Consider the following 26,271-nt stretch of genomic DNA (forward strand, 5'->3'; position numbering starts at 1 on the left):
TGTAAAAGGCTAAGCAGCAGGTCACTAGTGATTGGAATTCAGTCTTGAGGCAACTCCATATAGATATGTAAATAAAATATAAGAAGTGATGTCTGTGGTAAGAGGAGCCATGGACATAAATTCAGACCCTGACTGCTGCAGGACCATGGCCCCAGACATGGCCTAGGCAGCAGCTCCACCCAAACTGTATGAAAACCTGGCATCTGGTCAGTCACCAGAGACCATGTTGATGTCCAAGGGTCATACTACTGCTGGGGACATACTGATCTGGATGACCATGTTGCCACTGTGGCCATGATGATGTTGGGGATAAAGCTGCTGCCATGTCTGGATCCCTGGTCCCATTACAGCTGGGATCTGTATTGATGATCATGTCCAAAGTTCCTACAGGAGGCTGTAAGAGCCATGCTAGTTTCACCTTTCACTGGACCTGGGATAGAGGCCTATGCCCCTCACTGGACACTGAAACAGGAGAGCTGGTTCTACCCCTCATGGGAGAGCTGCCCCCTCCTCGCAATAAAGAGGACCTGATTGCATGGGACTAGGAGAGCTGGCTCTGCCGCTTGCCTGGGTGACTGCTGGTTCCAGTGGACTGGAATGACCAGCACCGTTGCCACTCAGACCCACATTCTGGACCTTGGGTTGGCCCACCCTAACATCTACACTACCTAGGATCTGCTGGAGCATTTGAAGGGACTGGTCCTATGGAATACTAGCCACAGAATCCCCATGACTCCTGACAACAGCAGAAACTCTGAGAGGAGTTTTGGTAGGAGTCCATTAATGATGGTGTGCTAGAGGCCAGAGACCTTGAACCAGACCTATGACTCATTAGCAATGAATATTTGAAGGTAGGGCAAATTGAACAAAACAGTATATCGTGTGTCACACCAGAACTCCCAATGCACTAGGAGGAACGAAGAGGTGTTAGATATGGGAAAGATGAGGGAGAAAGGTGGGGTTTTGTTTGTTTTATTTTATTTTAATTAATTTGGGGGGATTTTTGGGAGGTTATGCTGCAGGGATTATAGATAGGCATGGGGAGATTGAGAGGTGAATAAGATTGGGGCGCATGATATAAAATTCCTGAAGAATCAATATACAATTAAGTTATGTATAAAAATAGATTTATACAATAAATATCAGCTTGCTTATTCTTAGAAAAACTGTCTCAGATCATATCAAATTACTAATTTCAAGCATCCAAATATATATGTCAGTAACGTTCCCGGCACCGCCCTCGGGTTCCAGGGATGGAGACCGGTCGCGGGGTGCTGTCTGGGCTCGGCCCGCTGAGCATCCTCGGGAAGAGACGGTCCTCCCGGTGAGACCCAGCAGTACGGAGCCCTCGCAGCTTCTGCCCTACGGATTGACTCTCTAGGCTTTCCGTTTCCCTTCCAGCAGGAAGGGTGGAACTTCCTGTTTTCTGTCTTAGGGACTTCCGGAAACTACTGCAGGGCCGAAAACAACTCGACACGCCGAGCTGACGGCTATTCAAGGAAAAAAAGGACGCGAACTTGGGCCTTTGCCCATGCAGTTGTAAAATCTCTGTTTTTCGGTTATGGTGCTCTGCGCGCCATCCAGAACAGACGCCCTGGGAACCGCCGGAAGTAGCTCAACGGAGAAACAGGAAGTCCCGCCTCTTCCTCCCAGAGGGAAGACGGTGAGCCGGAGGAGTCAGTCAGAGGGCCGAGCAGGAGCGATTTCCCCGACAAACAGGTGAGTTATTCTCCGACGTGGCGGGGGGTCTGGCGGCGGGGATGGTTTGGCGTCGGCGGGGGTGCGGGAGCAGCGGCCTGCGGGCCCGAGCGGGCGGCGCGGCGTCCGGTGTCCGCGGGCCGGCCGCGCCCCCGCCCCCTCCTCCGCCTCCGCCCCTCCCCGCCGGGGCCGACGCCTCCCCGCCGCACGCCGGGACTCAGGCCCTCGCCCGTCGGCGGCGCTCGTCCCGCTGCCCGGCGACCTCCGGCCGGTGCTGCAGCTGTCGGGGCCGCGGCGGCCTCGCGCCCTCTCGGGCTCCTTGGGCGCGGGTGTCCCCTCGGCTGGAGCGCTGACAGCCGTGCTCGGAGTCCGCCGCGCCGCCCTCGGCTCCGGGATTGGCCGTTCCCCGGTCCGTCCCGGAGGAACACGCTTCCCCGGCTGCCCAGCGTCTGCTCCGAGGGACGGGCTTCCCCGCAGAGGCTCCGCGCAGCCCGCTCCCGTGCACCCGGGTGCCTTGCCGAAGCCGCTGCCGCCTCTGCAGCCTCTGCCGCCGCTGCCACTCGCGCTTCTTCCGTTACGCCATGCCGGTGACCGGGAGCCCACGACGGAAAGGTAGGTTCCTGCGCTGCGCGACTGCCGGGGGACTCGGGCCCCTGCGGCGGTCGACCCCGGTCAGCTTGGCAGTGGGCAGTGCGCCTCGTCCCACTTAAACTCGGCACCCTCGGGACCACCGCCGGCTGTGCTTGCCTTCTGTCTTCAGTTCAGTCTGCTGGGCGATGGGAGCAGAGGCTGCTGACCCCTGTTGGTAGCGTTGGGTTTTGAGTGGAGCGTTTATATTGAAGAGTTCTGGAACAGGACCTCTTGGCGGAGTTGGCCTCTGTGAAGACACTGCTCCACACTCACACCCCCTCTCTTTCTCTGTATCCCTCTTCCTCTCCTCCTCCCCCCTCTCTCCGATTTTTTTTTATTATGTAATGGGATGTAAAAGTCCAATGGTGACTTTTTAGCCTATGTTTGACAGGGCTGGTCACACACAGTATGTACCTAATTGGTGGGATCTTAGTCCATCTTGAAACAAAATACTGATTAGAAAGTATTCGAAGATCTCCTGTCTGTTGAACATACGCTATAACTCATAAAGCAGGACAACTTTGTATAGAAGTTACTCCAAATTCACTAACATCCATAAAATAACTTGAGCAAAATCAATGTTCACAGTCAAATGTTTGGTACTTGTTCCAGATAGGAGTATTCCTGTTGGCACAAGCCAGGCTCTGTGCTACAGCAGATGAGAACTGGTTACATTAAAAAACCCCACCAGGTAACTTCCACTACATTTGCAGGTCTGTTTTAGCACTTACAAGGTACATTTATTAAAATAGCCAAGTGTTAGCTTTCCAGAATCTAGAATAATGGCCGGCACAAACAGGAAGTGGAGACATTGCTTTGGGACCATACCCACTGTTTGTGCTCCACTACAACTTTTCTACAAACCTGAAAAACGCTTAAAAGGGTTTTTGTTTGTTTGTTTTTGTCTTTGGAGACAGGGTTTCTCTGTAGCTTTGGAGCCTGTCCTAGAACTAGCTCTTGTAGACCAGGCTGGCCTCAAACTCACAGAGATCCACCTATCTCTGTCTCCCGAGTGCTGGGATTAAAGGTGTGCGCCTCCACTGCACGGCCCAAATTAGGCTTTTCTTACTGGAAGAGAATGCTAGTAAAATAGAATGCTATTTTTTTTATTTCTCTCTTAAAAATAAACGCACCACACACATATACATACACATGGGGGGCGGGGGAGGTAGGTTTGCTAATTAGGTGGTGAAAAGAATCCTAGTTTGTAAATTCCCGAATGAGTTAAGCTGTGCAGATCCACCTGGCAATTGGACCCTCTTGGCAATAAGTGAGTGCTAGTGGGTGTTTCTGCACGGTGGCCTAACATTCTCCCTAGTTGTGGAGTTCATACAGGAAGCATTTCTTGTCTGCCTGCTTTGTCCCAGTCATTGTAGCAAGTAAACTGATGGTTGGGATAGCAGAGTACCAGGTAGTAACTGGCCGTGGCAGTACAGTCTCGTGTTGATCCTGTGTTCTCTGAGGGCGAGGCATTGCACTGCTGCTCATGGTTCTTGGGTGTCAGCTAGGAATGGGCTTTGACTGATGTAAGCAGAGGGGCATGTACTGGAAGAGTCATAGCAGGCTGGAGAAATGTGTTCCAGGAGAGAGACTGGGGGTCTGACTGAGGTCGTAGCTTGGCCACATCCTGTAAGTAGTCTGCTTAGAATTTTGCTACTGACTGGAGAAACTACCACCTTTGTGATGCACTCTTGAGTCCCCTCTGCGTCTCCATCATTGCGTCCTTTAAAGTTCTAAGTGGTAGGACATAAGATTGGCCAGACCACCTAGTTCCTAGGGAGGGGAGACAGTGTATTTTCTGTGTCACAGCATCTCATAAACAGCCCTGGATTCTTTTAAAATATGAAGGTAACTTCAAGAGCAAAAAGGTTTAATGTGACTATTACCAGTCAGCTTGTTGGACTCCTGTTAATTTACCCTCAAAAACTGGCTAAGCAAGGAGAAGTGGCATTTCAAGTGCTGGCTGGTGCTTACCACTTTGGTGTATACTTGAGCATCTGAACATTTTGAGTGAAGGCAATTGGAGGTGCTACTTGTTATTGTTGCAGGTCCCGTGTAGTCCTAGGTAGCAGGACCCTTAGCTCTCTCGACACAGTGTAGTCTTTGTGAGAGTGCAGGGAATCTAAATGCCTCTGCTCTTAGCAGCAACTGTCATTGCAATTTCTTTTCTTTCTCTCTTTTTTCTTTTTTTTTTTTCTTTTTTCTTTTGATTTTCGAGACAGGGTTTCTCCATAGTTTATTTGGTTCCTGTCCTGGCAGTAGCTCTTGTAAACCAGGCTGGCCTTGAACTCACAGAGATCCACCTGCCTCTGCCTCCCGAGTGCTGGGATTAAAGGCGCGCGCCACCACTACCTGGCCTCTGTCATTGCAATTTTTGGGAGGGATAGTGTTTACCCCAGAAAATTGGAAGTGTCTGAAATACTAAGGACTTGGTACTAAGGAGTAATAAAGGTAATAAACAGAATTCCATGAAAATAACAATAATGTTTTGAGCTCTTAGTTGGTGTAAACTTTTCATAATCTCATTTAGTCCCCAGCACATTCTCTGAAGCCGTGTCCTACATTTTATCCACTATGGTGCATTCAGTTTAGGGTAGGCACGCAGTTTGTGCAGCTCTGTGCAGTTCTTAAATGGTGGAGCTAGTTTCTAGCCAAGGCGGTGTGACTGTATAGCCACTCTTTGAGTCATAGGCCAGTCCACTGACTTCATGACACTTTAGCCAATACTTGTCCCATGGTTCAGTCCTTAGATGTCTGATTGTAGGCACTTTGCCCCCAGGCAGTGTATAGTCTTGTTATCAGACACTTCGTAATGTGCGGCAGAGCCCAGGAGGAGGGAGGAAGGCCATTGCAGGGCACAGGGTACCCTAAAAGAGGGCAGGGCATTCTGGGAGCTGTCAGGGTAGCTGAGCAGAGCCCTGGGAAGTACAGCAGTCAGAAGCAGGGCTCCAGGTGTCAAGCTCCTTCTCAGGTTCGCTTGTTCCACTTTCACACCTTAAAATTGCAGCTGTCTGTATGTGTGCGCATCAGCAAATAGGAGCTCGCTGTTCATGGGACGCAGTTCTAATTTATGTAGCTGGAAATAGTCATGTACAGCTTAATAAAAGATTTACATATTGAAGGTGAAACTATAAAACATTTAGAAGGTAATTCGGGGCAATAGTTATATGTATGATTTGAGATTTTTGAGTCAATCACAAAAGATACAAGTCATAAGAGAAAAAATGAGTTTTATTGTCATTATTAGTTTGGATAATGGTATATGAAAAAGACCCAGAAATGATCAGGCAGATTAACAAAATTGAACGTGTCAGTACATATTATTGGTAAAAGTTTAATGCTATTTGAAGAGCAAGCAGCAAAAGTCAGAATAATAGGAAACAGGTTAGGGAGAGAGCAGGTAAAGTGATAGCTGCTAAAGCCTGATGAACAAGTGAGAAGTCAGGGCAAGTAAGCACTCTCAGCTCTTGTGGAGGGACACAGCCAGCCTGGGATACACAGCACAGAAGCAGAAACTGGAGACTGCCTCGACAAGGTGGAAGGCGGAAACTGACTTCTGTATCGGCGAAAATGAATGCAGACAGAAATTGTAATAATACATACAGCTTTAATTGATAAATAGACTTACAGAACCAGAGGTTCCAGCGGAGAACAGGAAAGCAGAAGGGGCGGCCGGGAGTGCGCCCGCAATCTTTATAAGTAAAAAATATCCTCGGGGGGACCCCACCCTACAGACTTCCTCTACAAGTATGCACCCATTCTCTCCCCTTCTCTATTACACACACGCAAACACACACACACACACACACACACACACACACACACTTAGAAAAGAATCTTCAAGTATATATTTTATACACCCTCACCAAAGAGATAAGTATAAAGATGCTCCCGTTGATCAGTAGCTAGAAGAACTAATTGGTGTGTAATTTATGCACTGCTTATACCCGCTGTGTGGGTCTTGGACTGTGGTGGAGGGGTGGCGAATGTGCAGGTGGCCATAAGGGTCCGGCCTCTCAGCAAGCGGTGAGTCTGGCAGGGGGGGGGGGCGCCTGAGGCGTCAAGTGAACTGAGAGGAGAGCGAGAAGGCGCCTTTCTCTAGGTGGACTGGCCTGGAGAAAAATCAGACTCACAGTGCCCTGAGGGCTCAGGGTCCAGAAGCCATGAAGGCCTGGAGGGACAGGGCTTCAAGTCGAGCTTTCCCGTCAAGCTAGTAGATAGCGGTTCCTGTGTGCCTCCCTCCAGAGGTCGCTGCCCTGTCTACACGTCCCTGGCATCTTGCCAACAAGAGTTTCTTGGGACCCTGGCTCCGGTCTTGGTGCACTTAGTAGGGCCTTTCTCGTGCATCATGACGTGAGGAGGTGCAAAGAGGTGGGCAGTCTCCACTCCTCATGGTGACCCAGGAGGACCCGAGAGGACTGAAAGGTGTGTTCATATACATATATACATGGGATTCCTCTGTGGGGACTTAGGAAAAAGGATTGTCGGGATATGGGAGGGAAATTGAGGCCCAGAGAGAGAATGTGATTTCAATCTGTGCTCAACAGCTGACGTGATTTAAGAACAGAACTGTGACATGGGAAGGGGAAGTTGCTCCTTAGTGCCAGTTCCTTGTGCCTGCGCCTCATTCCACACCTCTCAGCCCTTGAGGCAACCATTGTGGAACTGAACATTTCATCCTCTCCCACTCGGGAAGTCAAAGAAGGCTTTGCACAAGGGTTGATGTCTGAACTGTTCTGAAAGATCTTTGAGTTTTCTGACAGGAGGGGAAAGTGCAGAGCTCTCTAAAGTAAGAGCAGGAAGAGAAAGTAAATTTAGGCTGTTAGGGTGTAGATGGGAGCCTTGGACACGTGCGTGGATAGACAGACGCAGGGTGTGATGGGCGAGAAAATTGGCAGAGTGTGGTTCTATACCAGATGACATATCTTGAGATTTATTGTAGAAAAAAATCTTCAATGTCCAGTACACAGAGGTCAAGAAAGGCTTTGTCTCCTATGACAGAAATAGTATCATGGGGTGTTAGTTTTGTCCTTGTAGAGGTCATTTGCTTTGAAAAGTTTTGACAGAATGAGAACCATGAGATAGGAGGAAGACATAAGAAGATATACCCATGCCAGTGTTGTTGGCAAATGCCTTTAATTCCAGCACTCAGGAGGCAGAGGCAGGTGAACCACTCTGTGTTGAAGGCCAGCTCGGTCTATCAGCCTAAGTTCCAGGACAGCCAGGACAATTGGTTTTTAAACATCTGGGTTTGCATAACTACACGCGGTGACTCAGGGTTGGAGGCTTCCAGGGAGCAGCTATCCAGGAGGAGGTAACTGCTGGTAGATTTCATTCTTTCTAAACTAATTTTTAGGGTTCTTAGGATAGCAGTATTGACCACTCTTAACTTTTTAGTTCCTTGGAAACCAGGAGTTTCAAATAGCATGGATTAGATTAAGAAAAGGATGTTGAAACCCTTTGTTACTTGCAGTCGTTGCCGAGAATAACATATCTCATCCAACAAAAATGAAAAACAATCAGGGAACTTATTTACTTTCAGCTCCAGTGAAGAGGCTTGAGAGTAAGTGGTAGATTAGATCATCAAGCCTCCTGGTCTCCAGGTGTGAGCTGATTTTTAGCAGGCTGCAGATCCACAGTCACTGATTCAGGAGTAGTTTTGTAAACAATTAGTGTGATCTCAGCTAAGACGTTTAGACTAGACCATTCTCCAATTCCCACAGAATTCTGCAGAGATGGTGGTGGTACCCACTGCTTATTGACGCTGTTTTGCATACGGAGAGTCTACTGACTGTGTCATCTGTCCCAACTTACAGGTAAGTTATCAGGACTGACAACTGTGCTTGAGAAGGAACCATCTAGCCCAAGCTTACATTATTTTTCTCCAAATGAGAACATGGTCTTGCTTAAGTTCTAGAAGCAGGATTTGATTCACTAAACCAACCACACTGCTCCTTCCCAAGATGCTCAAAATTGTTCCTGTGTTCTATAGGACTTGAGAAAATGCTGGATGAAATAACACAGAAGTGATTTTGGAGTCCTCCCCTTGACCCATATGTTTCCCATAATCAGAAATTCTGTTTGTTGGTTAGAGATGCTGCCATTGCCTGTCCAGAGTCATTCGCCACTGGAGAAAACACCTGCCCCACTGAGCTCTGCCCCACTGCCCTCTACTTTCACCTAGTACCTTAATTTGTTTCACTTTTTGGTTTTTGGTTTTGATCTATAAAATAGACTAAAATGATAATAACGTCAATCTTCTTTTCTCTTTTTTTTTCTGAGACAGGGTTTTTCTTTGTAGCCCTGGCTGTCCTGGAACTCCCTTTGTAGACCAGGCTGGTGGCAAACTCACAAAGATCTGCCTACCTCTGCTCCCTGAGTGCTGCGGTTAAAAGTGTATCCCACACCACCTGTCTCCATGTCAATCTTTTTATAATACATTTTATTAGCATGTCTTAGTTGTACAAAATAATGGGCTTTATTATGACATTTGCACATATGTAGATAATGAACTTTGATCATATCACCTGTTACCATTTCATGTCTAATCAGGTGTTAATCATATTTTTAGTGATCGTTTTTGTTCTTCTGGCCTCTTCGTTTGTTCCTTTTTTGAGTTTTAAAAAAAGAAATAAATACAAATGTGTAGCTTGGTTAAATTCCCCTCTAGAACAGTGGTTTTCAAATTAGAGCACACATAAAATCCCTGTCCCCCAGAAGCTGGTTATCATCTGCTCTACTCCTCTAAACATTTGAATTAACTCAGCCTTCTTGTATTCTTCTTAATTCTGATGTAGGCAGCCTGTAGATTTACTTCTATTCAAAGTCTTTGATGCTAAAGATGGATTCTGCTGATGGGCTCTGGCAGCTAGTAATAGTGACTGCTTTGCCTTGCTTAGGGCTTTTCCTTAGTAGGACTGGTTTGAACCGTTTGAAGCCAGCTTCTTTTTGTTGTTGTTGTTGTTTTTGATTTTTGTTTGTTTTCTGAGACAGAGTTTCTCTGTGTAGCCCTGTCTGTCCTGGAACACTCTCTGGCTGGTCTTGAACTCAGAAATCTACCTGCCTCTGCCTCCTGAGTGCTAGGATTAAAGGTGTGTGCCACCCAGCTGAAGCGAGCTTCTTCCTTGAGATTGATGTCCTTTCTGCCCTCTTAAAATTTAATGCCAACATGTCTGTAGGTGAGCAGAGGAGGTAGGAAAATTTCACCTACTTGTGGACTGATGATCCTGGGAGTTGGGAATATCTCTGTACATGGGGGTGTGTGACTGGGTGATAAAGCACTTGCCTAGATGTATAAGACAATGGGCTTGATCGCCTCCACCACAAAAGAATACCTCTCTCGTGTACTGTCTTCTGTATAGTGGACAAGAAAGTACAGTAAAGCCTTAAGGGGAAAGAAACAACAGAAACTTAAGTTCAACTAACAAAGATGCTACTTAGCTAGTTACTTTTTGTTTGTTTTGTCTTGTTTTTTGTTTTTTCAAGACAGGGTTTCTCTGTATTGCCCTGGCTGTCCTGGAATTACCTCTGTAGCCCAGGCTGGCCATCAACTCACAGAGATCCACCTGCTTCTGCCTCTGAAGTGCCGGGATTAAAGCATGTGTCACCACTGCCCAGCTAGAGTTAAGTTTTATCTAGGACTTTATTCCAGATACACCAAGTGCCTTCAGTTGATGAGCCATCTTGTCCTAGCCAGAGGTTTTTGTTATGAAAAGAGTGGGCTTCAGATGCATGGATCACCATAATAAGCCATTAAAAAAGCCTATTAAAATGAGTAAGTTTAAATCCCCAGCACTGCAAGAAGAAGTTTATAGTGAATGTAAAGGTGGGCTAGTTGCTAGCAGTGTTACCACATACGGACAGGGTAGGAGGATTTCTTAGTACCTTGGCTTTCTCCAACTTCAGAAGTACGCCCAACATTTCAGCAGAGAGGACTGCAGTGTTCTCATCAGTACTTTGTACAGTGGTTCAGAGACGGTGAGAAATTGTGTCTTGCACTGGACCAAAGATATTTTCCAAGCCTTATTTTAAAGCTATAGTTAAGGATCAGACAGATCTGGACTTAAATCTCAGTTACTGGTCCTGGCTGGGTGGCCTTGGATGAGTTATGCAATTTCTCTAGGCTTTAAAATTCTGTCAGAATGAAGACATGCTATGAAGTGGTATCAGGAGAGTAGGGTGGGTAGGGAAATTACAGTGTCCATACACAATATGGTGCTTTATACATTATCGCCGAAATAAATGGTGGTGACAGTTAGTGCTTCCGGAGTCAAAGTGTCTGATCAGGAAAGTGTGCCCTCAAGGGAGTCTTCACGTGCTTTTGGCTATTTATGGAGACAGGCATTGCACTTCCTGGAACAGGGACAGGAGTGAGAAAACTAATTTCTTTTTGTCTTTTCTGTTTTTGTTTCTGGTGTGTGTGTGTGTGTGTGTGTGTGTGTGTGTGTGTGTGTGTGTGTGTGTAAAGTGGGCAGCAGATGTTTGTAATTCTAGCATTTAGGAAGAAGAGACAGGAGGATCAGAAGCTCAGTCATTTTTGGCTAGAGAGTAGATTTAAGCAGCCTGGGCTACCTAAGATTCTGTCTCAGAAAAGAAAACAAAAAGTATTTCTTCTCATTGGAATTCTGTTCTCATTTCTTAGCGAGGCCAAAGAAGGGGGAAGAATTATTGTGGAAGTTGAGGACAAAGTGGCAAAAATCAGGAATTTGAAGGTAAGTCTGAAATTGTGTTTGTTTTCTTAGGTACGAATCTATGATTAAAGGTGACTCTGGGGTGAATATGTTTAATATATTAGAGAGCAGGAGATGTAAGGATTGTGGGGAAAGCTTAGACCAATCATAAAGTAAATAAACAACAAAAGAATTATGCTTAGAGTCCAGAAAATGTGGCGTTGTAGTCCATGCTGTTAAATAGAATAGTGCAGCTGTTTTGGAAACTGATAAGAGCTGCTTTGAAACCAAATCCAGACTATGTAACTCATGCTGGGGGCAATTTGTATGCCTATGTAACTCACCTGGCCACCAATTAAACTTTATCCTGAGCCCCTCAACTGATAATACTTTATCCAGGTCATTATTGGGAATTTTAGTATTTGTCTGATAATGCAGGGTTTGTGTTGGCCGTAATATGGTCCAGGTGTCAGACATCAGCCTGCAGATCCCAGAAGGGAGTTGGTCACTAGCCCGAGTCTTGTTCAGATTTCTTTTTCCACAACCCTGCTTAAATTTGGAGCTCAACTGGGCAGACACGGGGAACGTCCTTCCCTGCTCCTCACCCTGCCCTCCAGAGTCAACTTCCTCCATCCTTCCTGATGCAGAAGATGAGCTGGTTCTTCTTTTGTGGTCCTTGAGCAGTGGAAAGAAACCAGGGAGGTGATCACGTGATCGATGCTGTAGTTAGCTTGTGATGCAATGCCAGCCTTTCCAAGAGCTGAGGAAGCTGAGGCAGAGTGAAGGTCATCTAAATCCCAGCCCTCAGAGCTCTGGTCACCCCCCCCCCTTACTTCCCTGCTGTGATTTGTTTCCTCTTGTCAGCAGCTCCTGTTAAAGGAGGGGTCCTGTGAAAGTTTAAGCAGGAGCTCCTGGAGAACAAAGGGCCTTCCATCCCTTGCCTTCTCTCTTACTGCCCTTGCTAGTTTGTTGTAAGATCTCACACTCTTGGGTCTAGAGAATAAAGTATGTCCAAGAGGAAAATTTAAAAGCAAATTTAAAAAATATTATTTTATGTGTATGGGTGTTGTGCCTGCATATATGTCTATGTACCACATAGGTACCTAGTGGCCTAAGGGGCCAGAAGAGGGTATCAGATCCCCCAGGCCTGGAGATACAGATGGTTAAGACCCACCATGTGGGTGCTGGGAATCAAGCCCAGGTCCTCTGGATGGGCTGCCAGTGCTCTTAACCTCCGAGCCACCTCTCAAGCACCCAAGGACAGATTCCAGTTTGCCCTCTACACACTTCCTTAGCTGTTGGCTTCCCTAAGGTCAGTTGTTTATGAACAAGCTATTATTCATTATGACATCCATGTTCTTCTGTAGATTTTGAATGGCTAATGTCAGAGCTACCTTCCCCTTTTCTAACTTTCTTCTTGTCTAAAATGTGTTTTGGGTATATTTTCCCCTTAACCTTGATATGGGCACTCTTAGTGCTGCTTCCTCCTCAAGGAGCACCCTCTGTGGCCATGCTTTCCCACTTGGAGCTGACAGAAGACAGTGGAGCAGCCAGCACGCAAAACTGTGCGTGCTTTACCGACTGGTGATTTTGTAGCATCCTGGCCATTTTATACCAGCGAACTAGGAACTCAGGGTGTGCACCAGGTATCCATTCTTCAGTTTCTTGTCTCTGGAGAGGATGAAAATGCAAAAGGCATTTTATCATAGGAGGATCATTAACTCCTGAGTGCCACAGTTTAAATACCAAGACTAGGCATATCTGTGAAGAATGCCAGCCATTCTACCCAGTACCCAGGGCTCAGCATAGTTCTACGTTTTGGCCCTACCCTGTGTTCAGCAGCTATATTATTCCTGGTTATTCCATTTAATACTATTTCCAAGTCACTGAAGGTAGATTCCTGAAGGATCCCAGCGAAAGCTCCAAGGTGATGAAATCTGCAGCACCCAGAGGCTGTGCTACTCATGCTGTCAGTCTCCTCTATAGAAATGCCTAGGGAAGAGCGAGTGATGAAGATGTCCTTTAAAAGAGCCTGTTTCTCCTGCACTGTCCTGTAGTTCATGTGTTTGTGCGCAGACACAGGCTTGTGTCATGGGCATATTTAGTTCCTGGGTCTTTCTTTGTTCCTAGTGAGATGGAGATAGATGTTACCTCTCTTCTTTTGTGGCTGTCGTAAACATTATAGTGATAGTCCAGGTCTCTGTAATCATCAGAGAGCATAATTAAGGGCCACTGTCCAGATTCCAATGATATGACAGGAAAGACACTGGATGCTGTGTTTAATTTTAGGTGAACAGTCGACCAGAGAGGTCTGGAGACACCCGGGAGAAGGTTGTAGCGTTTGGTTTTGATTACTGCTATTGGTCAGTCAACCCGGAGGACCCTCAATATGCATCTCAGGAAGTGGTAATGTCATTTTCCCTCCATTCTCCTTTTTACAAATGTTTGCTGTAAATTTACTTTTCAAGGTCATTGTGACAGTTGCAAACTTAAAGTACTCTAACTGCTACTTTTAACTTTGAAAACTCTCAAATGAAAAGTGGTTTTCGAGAGGAAAACCCTCAAATACATTGTGGAATGTTTAAAGTTATTTTAATGATAGCATTAGTTTTTATAACTGGATACTTAGGTAAATTAGCATGGAATCTGGGTGATGAGTGTATTTTATGATATGCTGGTTAGAAACTAATGTTTTAATCTGAGAAATGGTAATATGTGGCATCAGTTTCTTTTCTTTCTTTCTTTCTTTCTTTCTTTCTTTCTTCTTTTTTAATGTGGCAAAGAGGTGGAAAAAGACTGCTTGGTGAAGGTGTGGGAACTTGACTAGTGTCCGTTTCAAATCTGGGCCTCAGAGTGACTAGGAGTGGGGCTTAGTGCAGGTAGTCTTCTACTATTGGAATAGGTCAGTGTCTTAGGGGTTTTTATTGCTGTAAAGAGATACCATGACCATGACAACTCCTAAAATAAAGACACGTAATTGAGGTGGCTTGCTTACAGTTTCAAAGGTTCAGTTCATTACCAGGATGGAGAGCATGGTGACATGCAGGCAGATAGATGTGATGCTGGAGCTGAGAGTTCTACATCTAGACTTAGAGGCAACAGGAAGTTGACTGACTGTCACACTGAGTGAAGCTTGAGGAAAAGACTTCAAAGCTGGCCCACATAGTGACACACTTCTAATAGTGCTACTGCCTTTTGGGGCCATGTTCTTTCAAACCACCACAGTTAGTAAGGCTCACCTCAAACATGGCATACTTGTGTCTGTGTATATATGACTTAGATGTTAACAAAGTGTCACCATTCATAGATAGCTGTTAGCAAGATGTCACTATCTATAGACTGTAAAGTATCACTATTAATAGATAATGGTTAGTAAGATTTTAGCATTCAGAGATACCTGTGAACAAGGTGTCACCATTCATAGACAGATGTTAACAAGATGTCACTGTTTATTGGTGGATGTAAACAAGAATGTCACCTAGGACCTGAGCAGTGTTGGCGTACACTTTTAATCCCAAGTGCTGGCACTTGGGAGGCAGAGGTAGTCAGATCTCTGAATTGGAGCCCAGTATGGCTTATATAGCAAGTTCCAGGCCACTTACTCAGTTGAGACCCTGTCTCAAAAAACAAACAAACAAAACAGATGTTAATGTTAGTAATTCACAGGTAAATGTGTGATGATGACTAATTTCAGTTGTCAGATTGATGAGCTGTAGAATCACCTGGCAGACTGGCGTTGGCAGGCCTGTAGGGATTATCTTGGATAACGGTCAGGTAGGAAGAGCCTGTCCCTGAGAATGGTACCATTCTGTGGGCAGGAATCCTGGGCTCTATAGGAGAGAAGGTAAGGTGAGCACCAGTGTTCATAGTGTCCCACCTCCAGACTGGATGCTGTGTGACCAGCCACTTTCAGCATCTGCCATCTTTCATTCCCTGCCATGATAGATTGTACCCTGAACTGTGAGCCAAATAAACTTTCCCCCATTCTGTTGTTTTTATTAAGGTATTTAATCATAGCAACAAGAAAAGTAAGAGCGGGATCTGGGGATGGTAGTGCACACCTTTCATCCCAGCATTCAGGAGGCAAAGCCAAGGATCTATGAGTTTGAGGCCAGCATGGTCTGCATGGAGAGTTCCAGGGCAGCGAGGGCTATAAGTGACCCTGTCTCAAAGAAGAGAGAAAGAACACATCTGTCTTTATTCCATGATCCTTTATCCTATAACCCTGGTGTTACTAGCTTCCTATTATTTGTAATTTTTTAAAATTACACTTATTTGCCAGGCAGTGGTGGAGTACACCTTTAAGCCCAGTACTCGGGAGACAGAGACAGGAGAATCTCTTTGAGTTTGAGACCAGTCTAGTCTACAAAGCCAGCTCCAGGACAGGCTCCAAGGCTACAGAGAAACCCCATCTCTAAAAACTAAATAAGTAAATTATGCCACACACATATAAGGAGGCCAGAGAACAATTTTTAGGAGTCTTTACTCTCCTTTCACCTTGTGGCCCCAGGGATCAAACTCAGGTCTTTAGGCTTGGTGGCAAAAGACATTTCCTACTGAGCCAACTCCACAGCCCTAACTTTCCATTCTTAAGGAAGATCTTCGTTGATAAAAATTGTATTTATACCCTATTAAAAATATTTGGATGTTCAGCCAAAACTTTTCATCAAAATTGATCTGTTCTCCCTGGTGTGAATCTGCACTAATGCTAATCTGTTTATACTCTGAAATTAGACCCACATTTGAAATAGGCACAGATACTAATTTACTGTCTTACTTTGAACAAGCTACTTAAAATCTCTATGGCCTATTCGTATTAGTTATGTGTGTGTATTATTACCATTGTGGTAGTGAATATCTCAGAATTACCATATGATGAATTATTTGTTAAAGTACTTATGTTCATTGCCCACCTAGTAAGTTGATATGTGAGTTTTTATGTGCTTTCGCTCAGATCCTGGCACAGTGAGCAACCATTCTCTTACAGCACATGAGAAGCAAATACGTGCTTTTTCTTTTTCCTTTCTTTATTTTTATTGAGCTATACATTTTTCTCCCCTCTCTTCCTTTCCTCTCCCCTTCTACTCTCTCCTGTGAGCCCCAAACTCCCAGCTTACTCAGGAGATCTTGTTTTTTTCACCTTCCTATGTAGTAGATCCATGTATGTTCTCTATTTAGGGTTCTCTTTGTTGTCTAGTTTCTCTGGGTCTGTGTCCTGTAGGCTGGTTTTTCTTTGCTTTATGTCTAAAAGCCACTTATGAGTGAGTACATGCTATATTTGTCTTTCTGGGTCTGGGTTACCTCACTCAATATGGTGTTATCTAGATCCATCCATTAGTGCACACTTTTTCTAACCCTTCTTTGAAGCTGTGTATTTCTCCTGGGACCAGCATGTTCTGCTTGGGAAACTCACCTAACTTCCTCCTGGTGATGAGCAGCTGTTGGGGCAGGAGTTCTCTGCTCACACACATTTGAAGTCAGGAACGGTACTTATAATGCAGTGGTCTAACTGTTTTTCAGTTTATATACATTTAAATAATCTCAACTTTTAGTAAAAATTGCCTTTTTAGAATTGCAAGCATATCTACAGAGATGACAGGAGAAAGAATTTGTTTTCATCTTGGTTTTGTTTGCTCTTGCTTGATTGGTCCTCCTTTCTCAAACATTTCCCCTTAAATCAGCATCACATTTGATGTGTCTATTTTAGAGGAGACAGATAATCACAGTGTGGTAAGTACTATGCTTTTTTACTTGTGCATTGTGTGTGATGTACATGTCTGTATGCATATATGTGTGCATGTTTGTGTGCACAGGAAGGTATGCTTATTTGCTGGCGTGTGTGTCTGTATGTGTGTTGGAAGTATATGTAGGCCTGAAGTTGACCTTCCTCAGCTGTTCTCCACTGTTTTATTGAGGTAAGGTCTCTCTGAACCCAGGATTCACCAAGTCTAGCTAATCTACACCTAGTTTATTGTAGGGACTCTCCCACTTCTGCTTCCCAGATGCTGGGATTACAAGGGGTAACTACACTCTCCCAGCCTTTCTTCTCTCTTTTTCTTCTTCCTTCTTTTTCCTCCTCCTCCTCCTCCTTCTTTCTTCTCCCTTCTTCTCTCTTCCTTCTTCTTTTTCATCATCTTCTTCTTCCTCCTCCTCCCCCTCCTCTTCTCTTTCTTTCTTTCTTCTTTTTTTTTTTTTTAGTGTGTGTATGTGTGGTTTTTTTGAGACAGGGTTTCTCTTTGTAGCCATGGCTGTATTGGTACTTGTTCGGTAGACCAGGCTGGCCTCAAACTCAGAGATCTGCCTGCCTCTGTCTCCTAAGTGCTGAAATTAAAGGTGTGCATTACCACCACTGGCTCCCACTTTTTTTTTTAGTTAGAGGTGCTGGGGGTACAGATTGTGGTCCTCACACTTGCATGGCCATCACTCTGTCCATTGAGCAGTTTTCCTCAGTCCAACAATGTGGAAAATAACACACATTTTACCCAAGCTTTTCATGGAATTTCAAGGGAGATATATACCAGGTGTGGTAGCGAATGTAATATTATGTACCCATATTAATCCCAGCATTTGGAAGGCAGAGGTGGATGGATCTCTTGTGAGTTTAAAGTCAGCCTGGTCTACATAGTCGTTTCCAGGACAGCTAGAGCCTATCTCAAAACAAAACAAAAAACAAAGAGAGGGGTGGGTAAATTGTTATTCTCAATGATGGGAAGAAAGTATAAAAATTTTTGTTCATATTATAGAAGATGGGGCAGAAGGAGTGTAGGAGCTGGAGAAAGGAGCTGAAGGGTGTGGGACACTGGCATCCAGGCGTGACAGGGCTGTTGTACTCTTAATCTCATAGCAGGTGTGATTACTTACACAAGAGCTGGACTACATTGAGCCTGCCAGAATTGTGTTGTGGGAGGGACTCACGGGGCCCCCATGCTTACTTGAGAATTTATAAGCAGTTATCAGTGGTCAGGGAGGGAGAGACATTGTCTTCAGTGGTATCGCCACTGATAAACTGCACGGTCGGTCCACTAAATCATTGAAAATAAGCAAAAAAGGGACAGACACATGAAATTAGAAGGGGAGCTAGTTAGGAAGAGGGAGTATAAGGGAGTTAGGGTGAGAGGAAAAAGGCAAGAAAGATAAACAGGGGAGAATGTAATTGGAATATATTATGTACCCATATGAAAATTTCATAATGAAACAAATTATATATAGGTAATATATGCTAATGAAAACATTTTAAAATCTGATTAACAATATGATTGCTTAGTTTGTAATAAGATAGAACCTAAGTCTGTAGATTCTCTTCCAAAAAATGAGAGAGACATTCTTTCCTAAGATTTGAAAGTAACACACACACACACATACACACATTTAACCTCAGCTCTTTGGATTTCAAGAGGATCTGATTTCTCAGAGCATCATGTGAGTCACTAATTTAACTTGGGAGTTCCCTCTTGGGTTTCATTCTGTCCTTCAGCCAGGAGTCTGTAGGCCATGTAGATGCCTATAATAGCTATGAGTACAGTCCGATGCAAACTTGTCAACTTAATTCAAATGTGTGAGGTGTGTGTGTGTGTGTGTGAGTGTGCGACTGTTTGACTGGTTTTTTTTGTAAGTCAATTGCACAGTTTAGTATGTAAACTTTGTAGATGTCAGTATTGTGCCAACAATGTCAAGAAGTATTCAATGTATTCCATCTAGTCCAAGGTGTATGAATCATCTGGCTAAGGCTGGCCTCAGTATATCATGTACGAGATTCATGGGGGACCCTTGGTTCAGTTGTCTAAATGTCAATAGAAATCTCTCTTGTTTCTGCAGAAAGACATAGAAGACAGATAGTATTTTTCAACTATGAAGCAGAGAGTATGGGGTATTTATATTTCCTCTCCCTCAAAGACTGAATGCAATAAAAGCCTGAATTCCAATAGTGACAGTTTGTCCAGGCATCACTCATAGTCTGGATTTTTATTTTATTTCATTTTTGAACAGGGTCTCACTATATAGCCCTTGCTAGTCTGGAACTCTGGATATGTTAGACTAGCCTGCTCTTGAACTCACTGATATACACTTGCCTCTGCTTCCCCAGAGCTGGGATTAAAGACATGGGCCACTGCACCCATGGATTTTCAAGCTGTAAAAGGCAGAACCCTGGGGTGATGTGAGATTCCCCTCTGTATGTTGTGAATATCATTGGTTAATAAAGAAGCTTCTTTAGATCTATTGCAGCGCAGAATAGGGCAAGGTGGGAATTCTAAGCAGATAGTGGAGGAGAGCAGACAAATCAGGAAGATGCCATGTAGCCACCCAAGGAGAAAGATGCCTGTGGGAACCCGCCAGAACCTTGCCACTAGGCCATGACCTCGTGGTAATGCATGGATTAATAAAAATGGGTTAATTTAAGATGTAAGAGCTTGCTAGAAATACGCTTGAGCTATTGGCCAAGCAGTGTTGTAATAATACAATTTCTGTGTGATCATTTCAGGCCTGGCTGACCGGGAAATGAACAAGATGCCTCAGGCTACACTGGGGAGTTCAGGCAGATGTGGAATTGAGCCCTAAAATTATCTTAGTTTATACACGGTCTCCTAAGTAACTGTCCCTCGGGGATGGAAGAAGCAAGCAGAAAAATGTGCTCATTTGCCTTACACATTTCTTAGAAATAGTAGATTATTCCTTTGTCTCTCATTTCATTGTTCAGCTCTTATTTCTGAAGCTCAGCATTTAGGTATAAGACAGGTGCTTCTTAGGGATACTCACTGAGTTTACACAGGAGGAAGATTAATACAGCTTCTATGTAGCTGGGAGAAGCAGCGACTCTGTTGAGATGGAATTTGACAAGAATAGAAACCCTTAATTACTCTCTATTATTCCTCTCATGTTAAATTGGTCATCTTGTTTGTGGTGATGTTAAACACAGACATGTCATGGTTTCAGGCTGGTATGATTTTTCCTTCTGTCCACATCCATTTTAAGAAAGTAAACAACTTCTTCCTTCTCTTCAAGGATCTGGAAACATTCCATGAAGTTTAGTGATTCGGTTTCAGGGTTTGGAAAAGTCAGAGTTAATTCTGGAAATGTTTTCATAACCAACTTTCTTCTATAGGGAGAAAATAGGACTTTTGTTTTGTAGAGACAGAGTCCCATGTAGCTCACACTGGCCTTAAACTTGCTGTGTGGACAAGCCTTCTGCCCCTACCTTTCAAGTGCTAGGATTATAGGCTTGTACCATCTTGCCTGGGTTCTTAAAATGCTGTTGTTGTTTTGAGATAGTCTCTCACTGTGTAGACCAGGCTGGCCTCAAACTTGTTCCTGCCCCTGCCACCCTCATGCTAGGATTACAAACCGATTGAGGGCCACCCTGTTCTAGGTAGACTGGGTATTTTAAGTTCTGTTATATCATTTCTTCTCCATGGCAGTCCTGGAAAGTGTGGAACCTAGATTTAAACCCAGGTCTGCTGCCTCAAAGTCTTGACTTTTATACTAGATTCTCCTAAGTGCTGTATGAACTTGCCCCATCTCCTCACTCTATGATGCCCTCTGATATTTGAAGTGTGAAATGAAGTATCTGACATTTAGAAGATACTGGACTGTTAAGTCTTACAGTAGTGTAGAAAGAACCAACGGTCATGAATGAAGGACATGTTATTTTCAGGCCTGCTTAGTGACTCCTCTCTTTCTGAGAAGTGGAGAACACCACCTGATTTTAGTTCTGTAACCAGAGCAAGTGTTTGTCTATGGATGCAATCAGGATGTTTTATCCTAAATTACCTGAGTACTTCAGTGGACTTGAGTATTCTGTGATATAGAGACAAATAGTTTGTACTTTATAACAGTGAATGAGAATGCTACTTACTCCTTTGTGACCCAGGGGCTAGGTGTTGAAGTGTAGCTGGAATGCTCCCACAGGCGACTAGGATCTGTGTCACAATGTAGTCATTGTGCTACTTTCTTTTCTTTCTTTGAGTTTTGCGACAGGGTCTGAGTGTGTGGCCAAGGCTGGTCTGGAACTCATTATATAACCCTGATAAACCTTCAGCTTGCTATCTTCCTGTCTCAGCCTCCCGGGTGCTGAGATTCCAGGCCTGCACTAGCTCATTGTGCTTTCTTCCTAGTATAACCCAGCACTCCTGGCTCTTGTCTTTCCAAGTAGGTTCTCTTTCATCTGTCTTGTACCCTAGGGTGTCCAGTTTCAAATCAGAGGGGGAACGAACGCAAGTCCTCCAGAATGAATCCAGAAGACTTTTAATATATATGATGCTTTTGTTTTGGTTTGGAGACAGAATTCTCCTGTGTGGCCTAGGCTGGCCTCTTACTGAGATCTCCCCACCTCAGCCTCCATTTGTTCCATAAATAGGTGTTAAACTAGAGTTAGTTTTGTATAGTTTGGGATGGACTTGAAGTCTGAGAGCTGAAGCGGAAGAAGTGACTTGAGGCCAGCGTGTTGAGGAATTGTGACTAGCGTGCAGCCGCTCCTTCTGCAAAGGCTTTAAGGCTGGGGGAGGGGACTATGGCTTTAGTCAGGAAGTTGTACTGTAAGTGGGATATCTGAGGCAGATACCCCACAGGTCATCACAACAATTAATCTCTTAAACCAAACCTAAAAATGAGATGAGCTTCAACTGGCCTTGCTAAAGTATAAAACCAGTTCGCTTGTGTCTCCAGTGCTAACATTGGCCTCGTGAGACCCTTTAGACTAAACAAGATTAAAAACAGGAAAATATGCTCCTAGCAGCATAATTGGCAGAAAACTTTTTCCACATAGACGCAATCATCTAGGCTTGTTTTCCTTCCCCGGTGTATGTGTATGTGTGGTGTGCAGACATGTATGGAGGTTCACGGTCATGTGTGTGTGGTTGTGGTGTCTCTTTCTGTGTGTGCACACTGGCCCAGGGTTGATTTCCAGTGTTTTCCTTAGTCACTCTCTGCCTTACATACTGAGGCAGTCTCTCCCACTGAACTTGGATTCAACTTTTTGCCTAGTCTAGCTGAGGATTCCCTTTCTTCCCTTTCTACGTGCTAGCATTACAGGTGGTCTACCACACCCACCCAGCTTTTTTTGTTCTGAGAACCCAAACTCTAGTTTTCACATTGGCCTTGTCTGGTGAATACCACTCAGCCATATTTCCAGCTTCCTTCTATACAAGTATTTGCAGCTCAAACGATATGAAACAGCTTGGTCCTACTTGACTATGTCTTGGTGCTGCTGGACCAAACCCATTGAAAACAATGCTGAGGAGCTCTTTTGAGTACACTGGAAACAGTGCTGTATGCAAGACTCTAACGAGCATCAAACATGTGGAAAGGAATTCAGGATTTAAAGGAAAACTACTGAACAACCATAATGTAATTTTATTCTGCATATATTTTGTGAGCATACCGGATTCAGTCCATTGTTATACATTCATTTATGTGCACTGTGTTGCTTGTGGATGCCATGTCGGAGCCTCAGCCTTAAATGAGCATCCTCTGTCTAGTACTTCAGGGGCTTGCCTAGGGTTTTCTCGTGATGGTGAACCCAGAGAATCTCTATAGCCAGGGATCCAACTCCCAGGACCACTGTTTTACATGCTATCCTCATGAGAGCAGTGGTGGAGGGACAGTTCCATTTGAGAACAAAGGAAAGAAGGGACAAAGAGTCTAAAGGCTAGGAAGGCAATGCTTATTTGGCTTGGTTTTGTTTTTCCTTTCTCCCCAGCTGTGATGTTATTATGCCTAAATAAATACTGTGTTGGGGAAAGTTTTGGAAGCACTAAGACTATGACTCAGACTCTCTCTGTCACCCTGGCCTTTGCTCACAACTCTCATCTGGCTCAACTCAATATTATGAACATGTTTCTTCAGAAGATAACTGTGTGGTCAAAAGGAACATTATCACCTGGTGTGCTGTAACTCCATTTAATATATATATATATATATATGTATATGTATATGTATATATATGTGCACGCACACACACATACACATGTTACTTTAGTATTTTAAGATGCACTCGCAAAATAATATGTGGCCTTTTCAGACATTCTTAGCATTACCTATCTCTCCTTTCTCCCTCTTCCTCTATGTTACCAACATACTTTTAATATTGTCTGGGTGGTTGAGATACGTGCTGAGAAATGGTGTTTTATAAAGTTTGATCTGTGCAACAACATAGATGAACCTTGAATAGTAAGTGGAGAAAAATACCTTTTTTCTTTTTTCATCCATGTTGTTACACATAACAAAATTTTCTTTGTTTCTAAAAAGTTTCCTTGTGTAAAAAAAAATTTCCTTGTGTGGAGTTAATGGTTTGTCTATTAATTAAGTTCTACTCACCTCCCACCCCATTTCCCCTAATTTGTAGGAAGACTATAGGTTAAAATACATTTAGACCTTTCTCTGTAATTAGATGAAGCCATAATTTACTGTGGTCCATGTTTGCTGTATTTTACCAATAGGTTATTATCTTTATTGCATTTTGGGTCATCCACAATTTCAGTTTTTATTTTTTTGTGATTGAAGGGTTATCGGTGATTTCTTCATTTCTGTACTGTCTAATTGTCTTATATTATTGATAGTTTTCTGGCTGAACGTGATTGCCTTGTCATCTAAAGAATGCAGCGCGCTTAGTGGAAGAAAATAAGCGTGTTTACCTTGCACTAACATTTGAGTCCTTTTTCTTCATGTATTTGATTTTCCAAATTCCATTAAGTTAATCCCTCACAGTGTAACACAGTTGTTTATACAGTTTAGACATCTTTTCTGTTACACAACCTACCTGATTTTCAAGGCTCCATTCTGGTTTTTCCTGAGTCATTTTCTGCAGCATGAATAATAAATACCAAGAGACAGATATTGGGGTTCCACCTGAAGACTAGAAAAGCAAAAGCAGCCAAGCCACTAGAGAGCTCTTACCTCTTTGAAATCTTCAGACTGAAAGAGAACCAGTCCTCGTCTGCCTTATATTCCTCTCTAGTGCTGGGATTAAAGACGTGCACCACCACTATGCAGCCTCTATGGCTGACTAGTGTAACTGCTGGATTAAAGGTGTGTGCCACCACTGCCTGGTCTGTATGGCTGACTAGTGTGGCTGCTGGATTAAAGGTGTGTGCCACCACTGCCTGGTCTGTATGGCTGACTAGTGTAACTGCTGGATTAAAGGTGTGTGCCACCACTGCCTGGTCTGTATGGCTGACTAGTGTGGCTGCTAGATTAAAGGTGTGTGCCACCACTGCCTGGTCTGTATGGCTGACTAGTGTAACTGCTGGATTAAAGGTGTGTGCCACCACTGCCTGGTCTGTATGGCTGACTAGTGTGGCTGCTTTTCACTGACCTTCGGGCAAGCTTTATTTATTAAAATACAAATAACAGTTCATCACTGAGAGAAGTCAGGGCAGGAACTCAAGCAAGGCAGAAACCTGGAGTCAGGAGCTGATGCAGGTCATGGAGGAGTGCTGGCTGCTTGCTGGCTGCTTACTGGATTGCTCCTCATGGCTTGCCCAGTTTGCATTCTTGTAGCACCCAAGATCACCAGCCCAAGGATGCCACCACCCATGCCAATTAATAGTTTAGAAAATACACTATAGACTTGCCTGCAGGCAGCTCTTATGGAGGCACTGTTTTCAGTTGAGAGTCCCTCTTTTCAAATGACTCCAGCTTGTGTTAAGATGACACAAAGCTATCCAGGAACTATATGGTTTTTTTTGTTGTTGTTTTTGTTTTTAGGATAGGCTTTCTCTGTGTAACAGCCTTTGCTGTCCAGACTGGCCTCAACCTCGCCGAGATCTGCCTGAGTGCTGGGATTAAAGACGTGCACTAACACTGCTGGGTCCATATGCACTTTTTACAATTACTTTTGCTATGAGTCCACTTGGTTAGAGAACATAATAGCTAACAGAATAAAAACCCATACAAACCAAAGCAACTTATCAGTGACAAATCCCTCTAGGAATATGTAGGCCGCCCCTATGCTTGGATGAACCATTGTTAGGAAATTGTCAGCAGTGTTGTTGATTCTGGTTGGATTTGAGAAAGGGATGTCTGAGCCGGGCCTGGTGACACACACCTTTAGTCCCAGCACTCTGAAGGCAGAGGCAGGCAGGTTCTCTGAGTTTGAGACCAGCCTGATCTACAGAGTGAGTTCCAGGACAGCCAGGACTGTTACACAGAGAAACCCTATTTAGAACAACAAAATAAAAAGGAAAGAGAGAAAGGAAGAAAGGAAGAAAGAAAGGAAGAAAGGAAGAAAGAAAGAAAGAAAGAAAGAAAGAAAGAAAGAAAGAAAGAAAGAGGGGGGGAGCGGGGGAGGGAGGAAGGGAGAGAGAGAGGGAGGGAGAGAGAGGGAGAGGAAAAAAGAACAAGGTCTATAGTGCTGTGCATTATATATGTTCCATTACTTGAATTCTTAAAAAATAAATAAAGGAAGTCACCTATCTATTCTTAATTAGTGTCTGCGGCAGACTGTAGTTCAGTGATTTATCTTAACTCTTAGACTATGATGTCATATTGTGAGGCACAATTAATAAAAACTCAGAGAAATTGGGGTTCAACCTGAAGACCCAAAAAGCAAAACAGCCAGCTACTGGCTCTTACTTTGACCTCCATCCAAAAATGGCGATCCTGCCTCCAGGAATCTCAGAATGAGACTGTGTCTGAGAGCTGTCTCCTCCCACTTTATAATCCTCCCTAGGGCCGGGATTAAGAGCATGCACCACTGGGATTAAAGACATGCACCACCCAGTTTCTATTGCAACTAGTGTGGCTACTGAGATTAAAGGTGTGTGTAAGGCTGAACAGTGAGGCTGTTTTACTCTCTAATCTTCTGGCAAACATTTATTTATTAAAATACAAATGAAATGCCACTATAGTATTGCTGCCTGGGGGACCAGCCTCCAAGCAGCACAGGGTTCAAAGGGCAATTCACAACATTAGACTTTTCTGTCTGAGGGTGTTAAGGAAAAAGACACTCACTCAATCTCTTGATGCTTTCCTTCTTTATTCTTCTGTATTTTTTAAGGCCCATGTAGCAGCAGAAAGGTCCAGCCTCTTCTGATAGACTGAACTGGAATGGACTGGGCTTGGACTGGACCCCAAACAGCCATACAAAGACGTATTTATTGATTGTTATACAGTATTTCCTCATACCAAGGTCCCTAATCTAAATTTGCACATCTTACTGAAGACCATCACATGCCTCCATGATTCTAGTCATTCACTATGCATTGTGTGCAATACACAATAATACAAGAGCCTCAAGTGTACCTGAGGTGTCTTGTGACCAAAGTCATAGGATGGCCACAGG

The 26,271-nt window shown here is 44.1% G+C and overlaps 1 protein-coding gene and 1 long non-coding RNA gene across 2 annotated transcripts in view; one reads left to right on the forward strand and one right to left on the reverse strand.

Annotated features, from left to right (window-relative positions):
* Positions 1-1,561: 1,561 nt before the first annotated feature.
* Positions 1,562-26,271, forward strand: part of LOC142845219 (uncharacterized) — a 35,415-nt gene continuing 10,705 nt past the window's right edge. Inside the window, exons 1-5 of the mRNA XM_075963970.1 lie at positions 1,562-1,676; positions 1,725-2,310; positions 8,052-8,144; positions 10,970-11,039; positions 13,287-13,403. Of these exons, the coding sequence (XP_075820085.1) occupies positions 1,562-1,676; positions 1,725-2,310; positions 8,052-8,144; positions 10,970-11,039; positions 13,287-13,403 (981 nt within the window). The remainder of the gene's footprint in view (positions 1,677-1,724; positions 2,311-8,051; positions 8,145-10,969; positions 11,040-13,286; positions 13,404-26,271) is intronic.
* Positions 11,473-12,874, reverse strand: LOC142843617 (uncharacterized). Its single transcript, XR_012909669.1, has 3 exons — positions 12,826-12,874; positions 12,576-12,668; positions 11,473-11,766 (listed from the first exon to the last, which is right to left on the reverse strand). It is a non-coding gene; the product is annotated as an uncharacterized LOC142843617 (long non-coding RNA).

Source organism: Microtus pennsylvanicus, chromosome 2, assembly GCF_037038515.1.
Source record: "Microtus pennsylvanicus isolate mMicPen1 chromosome 2, mMicPen1.hap1, whole genome shotgun sequence".
Classification (NCBI taxonomy): domain Eukaryota; kingdom Metazoa; phylum Chordata; class Mammalia; order Rodentia; family Cricetidae; genus Microtus; species Microtus pennsylvanicus.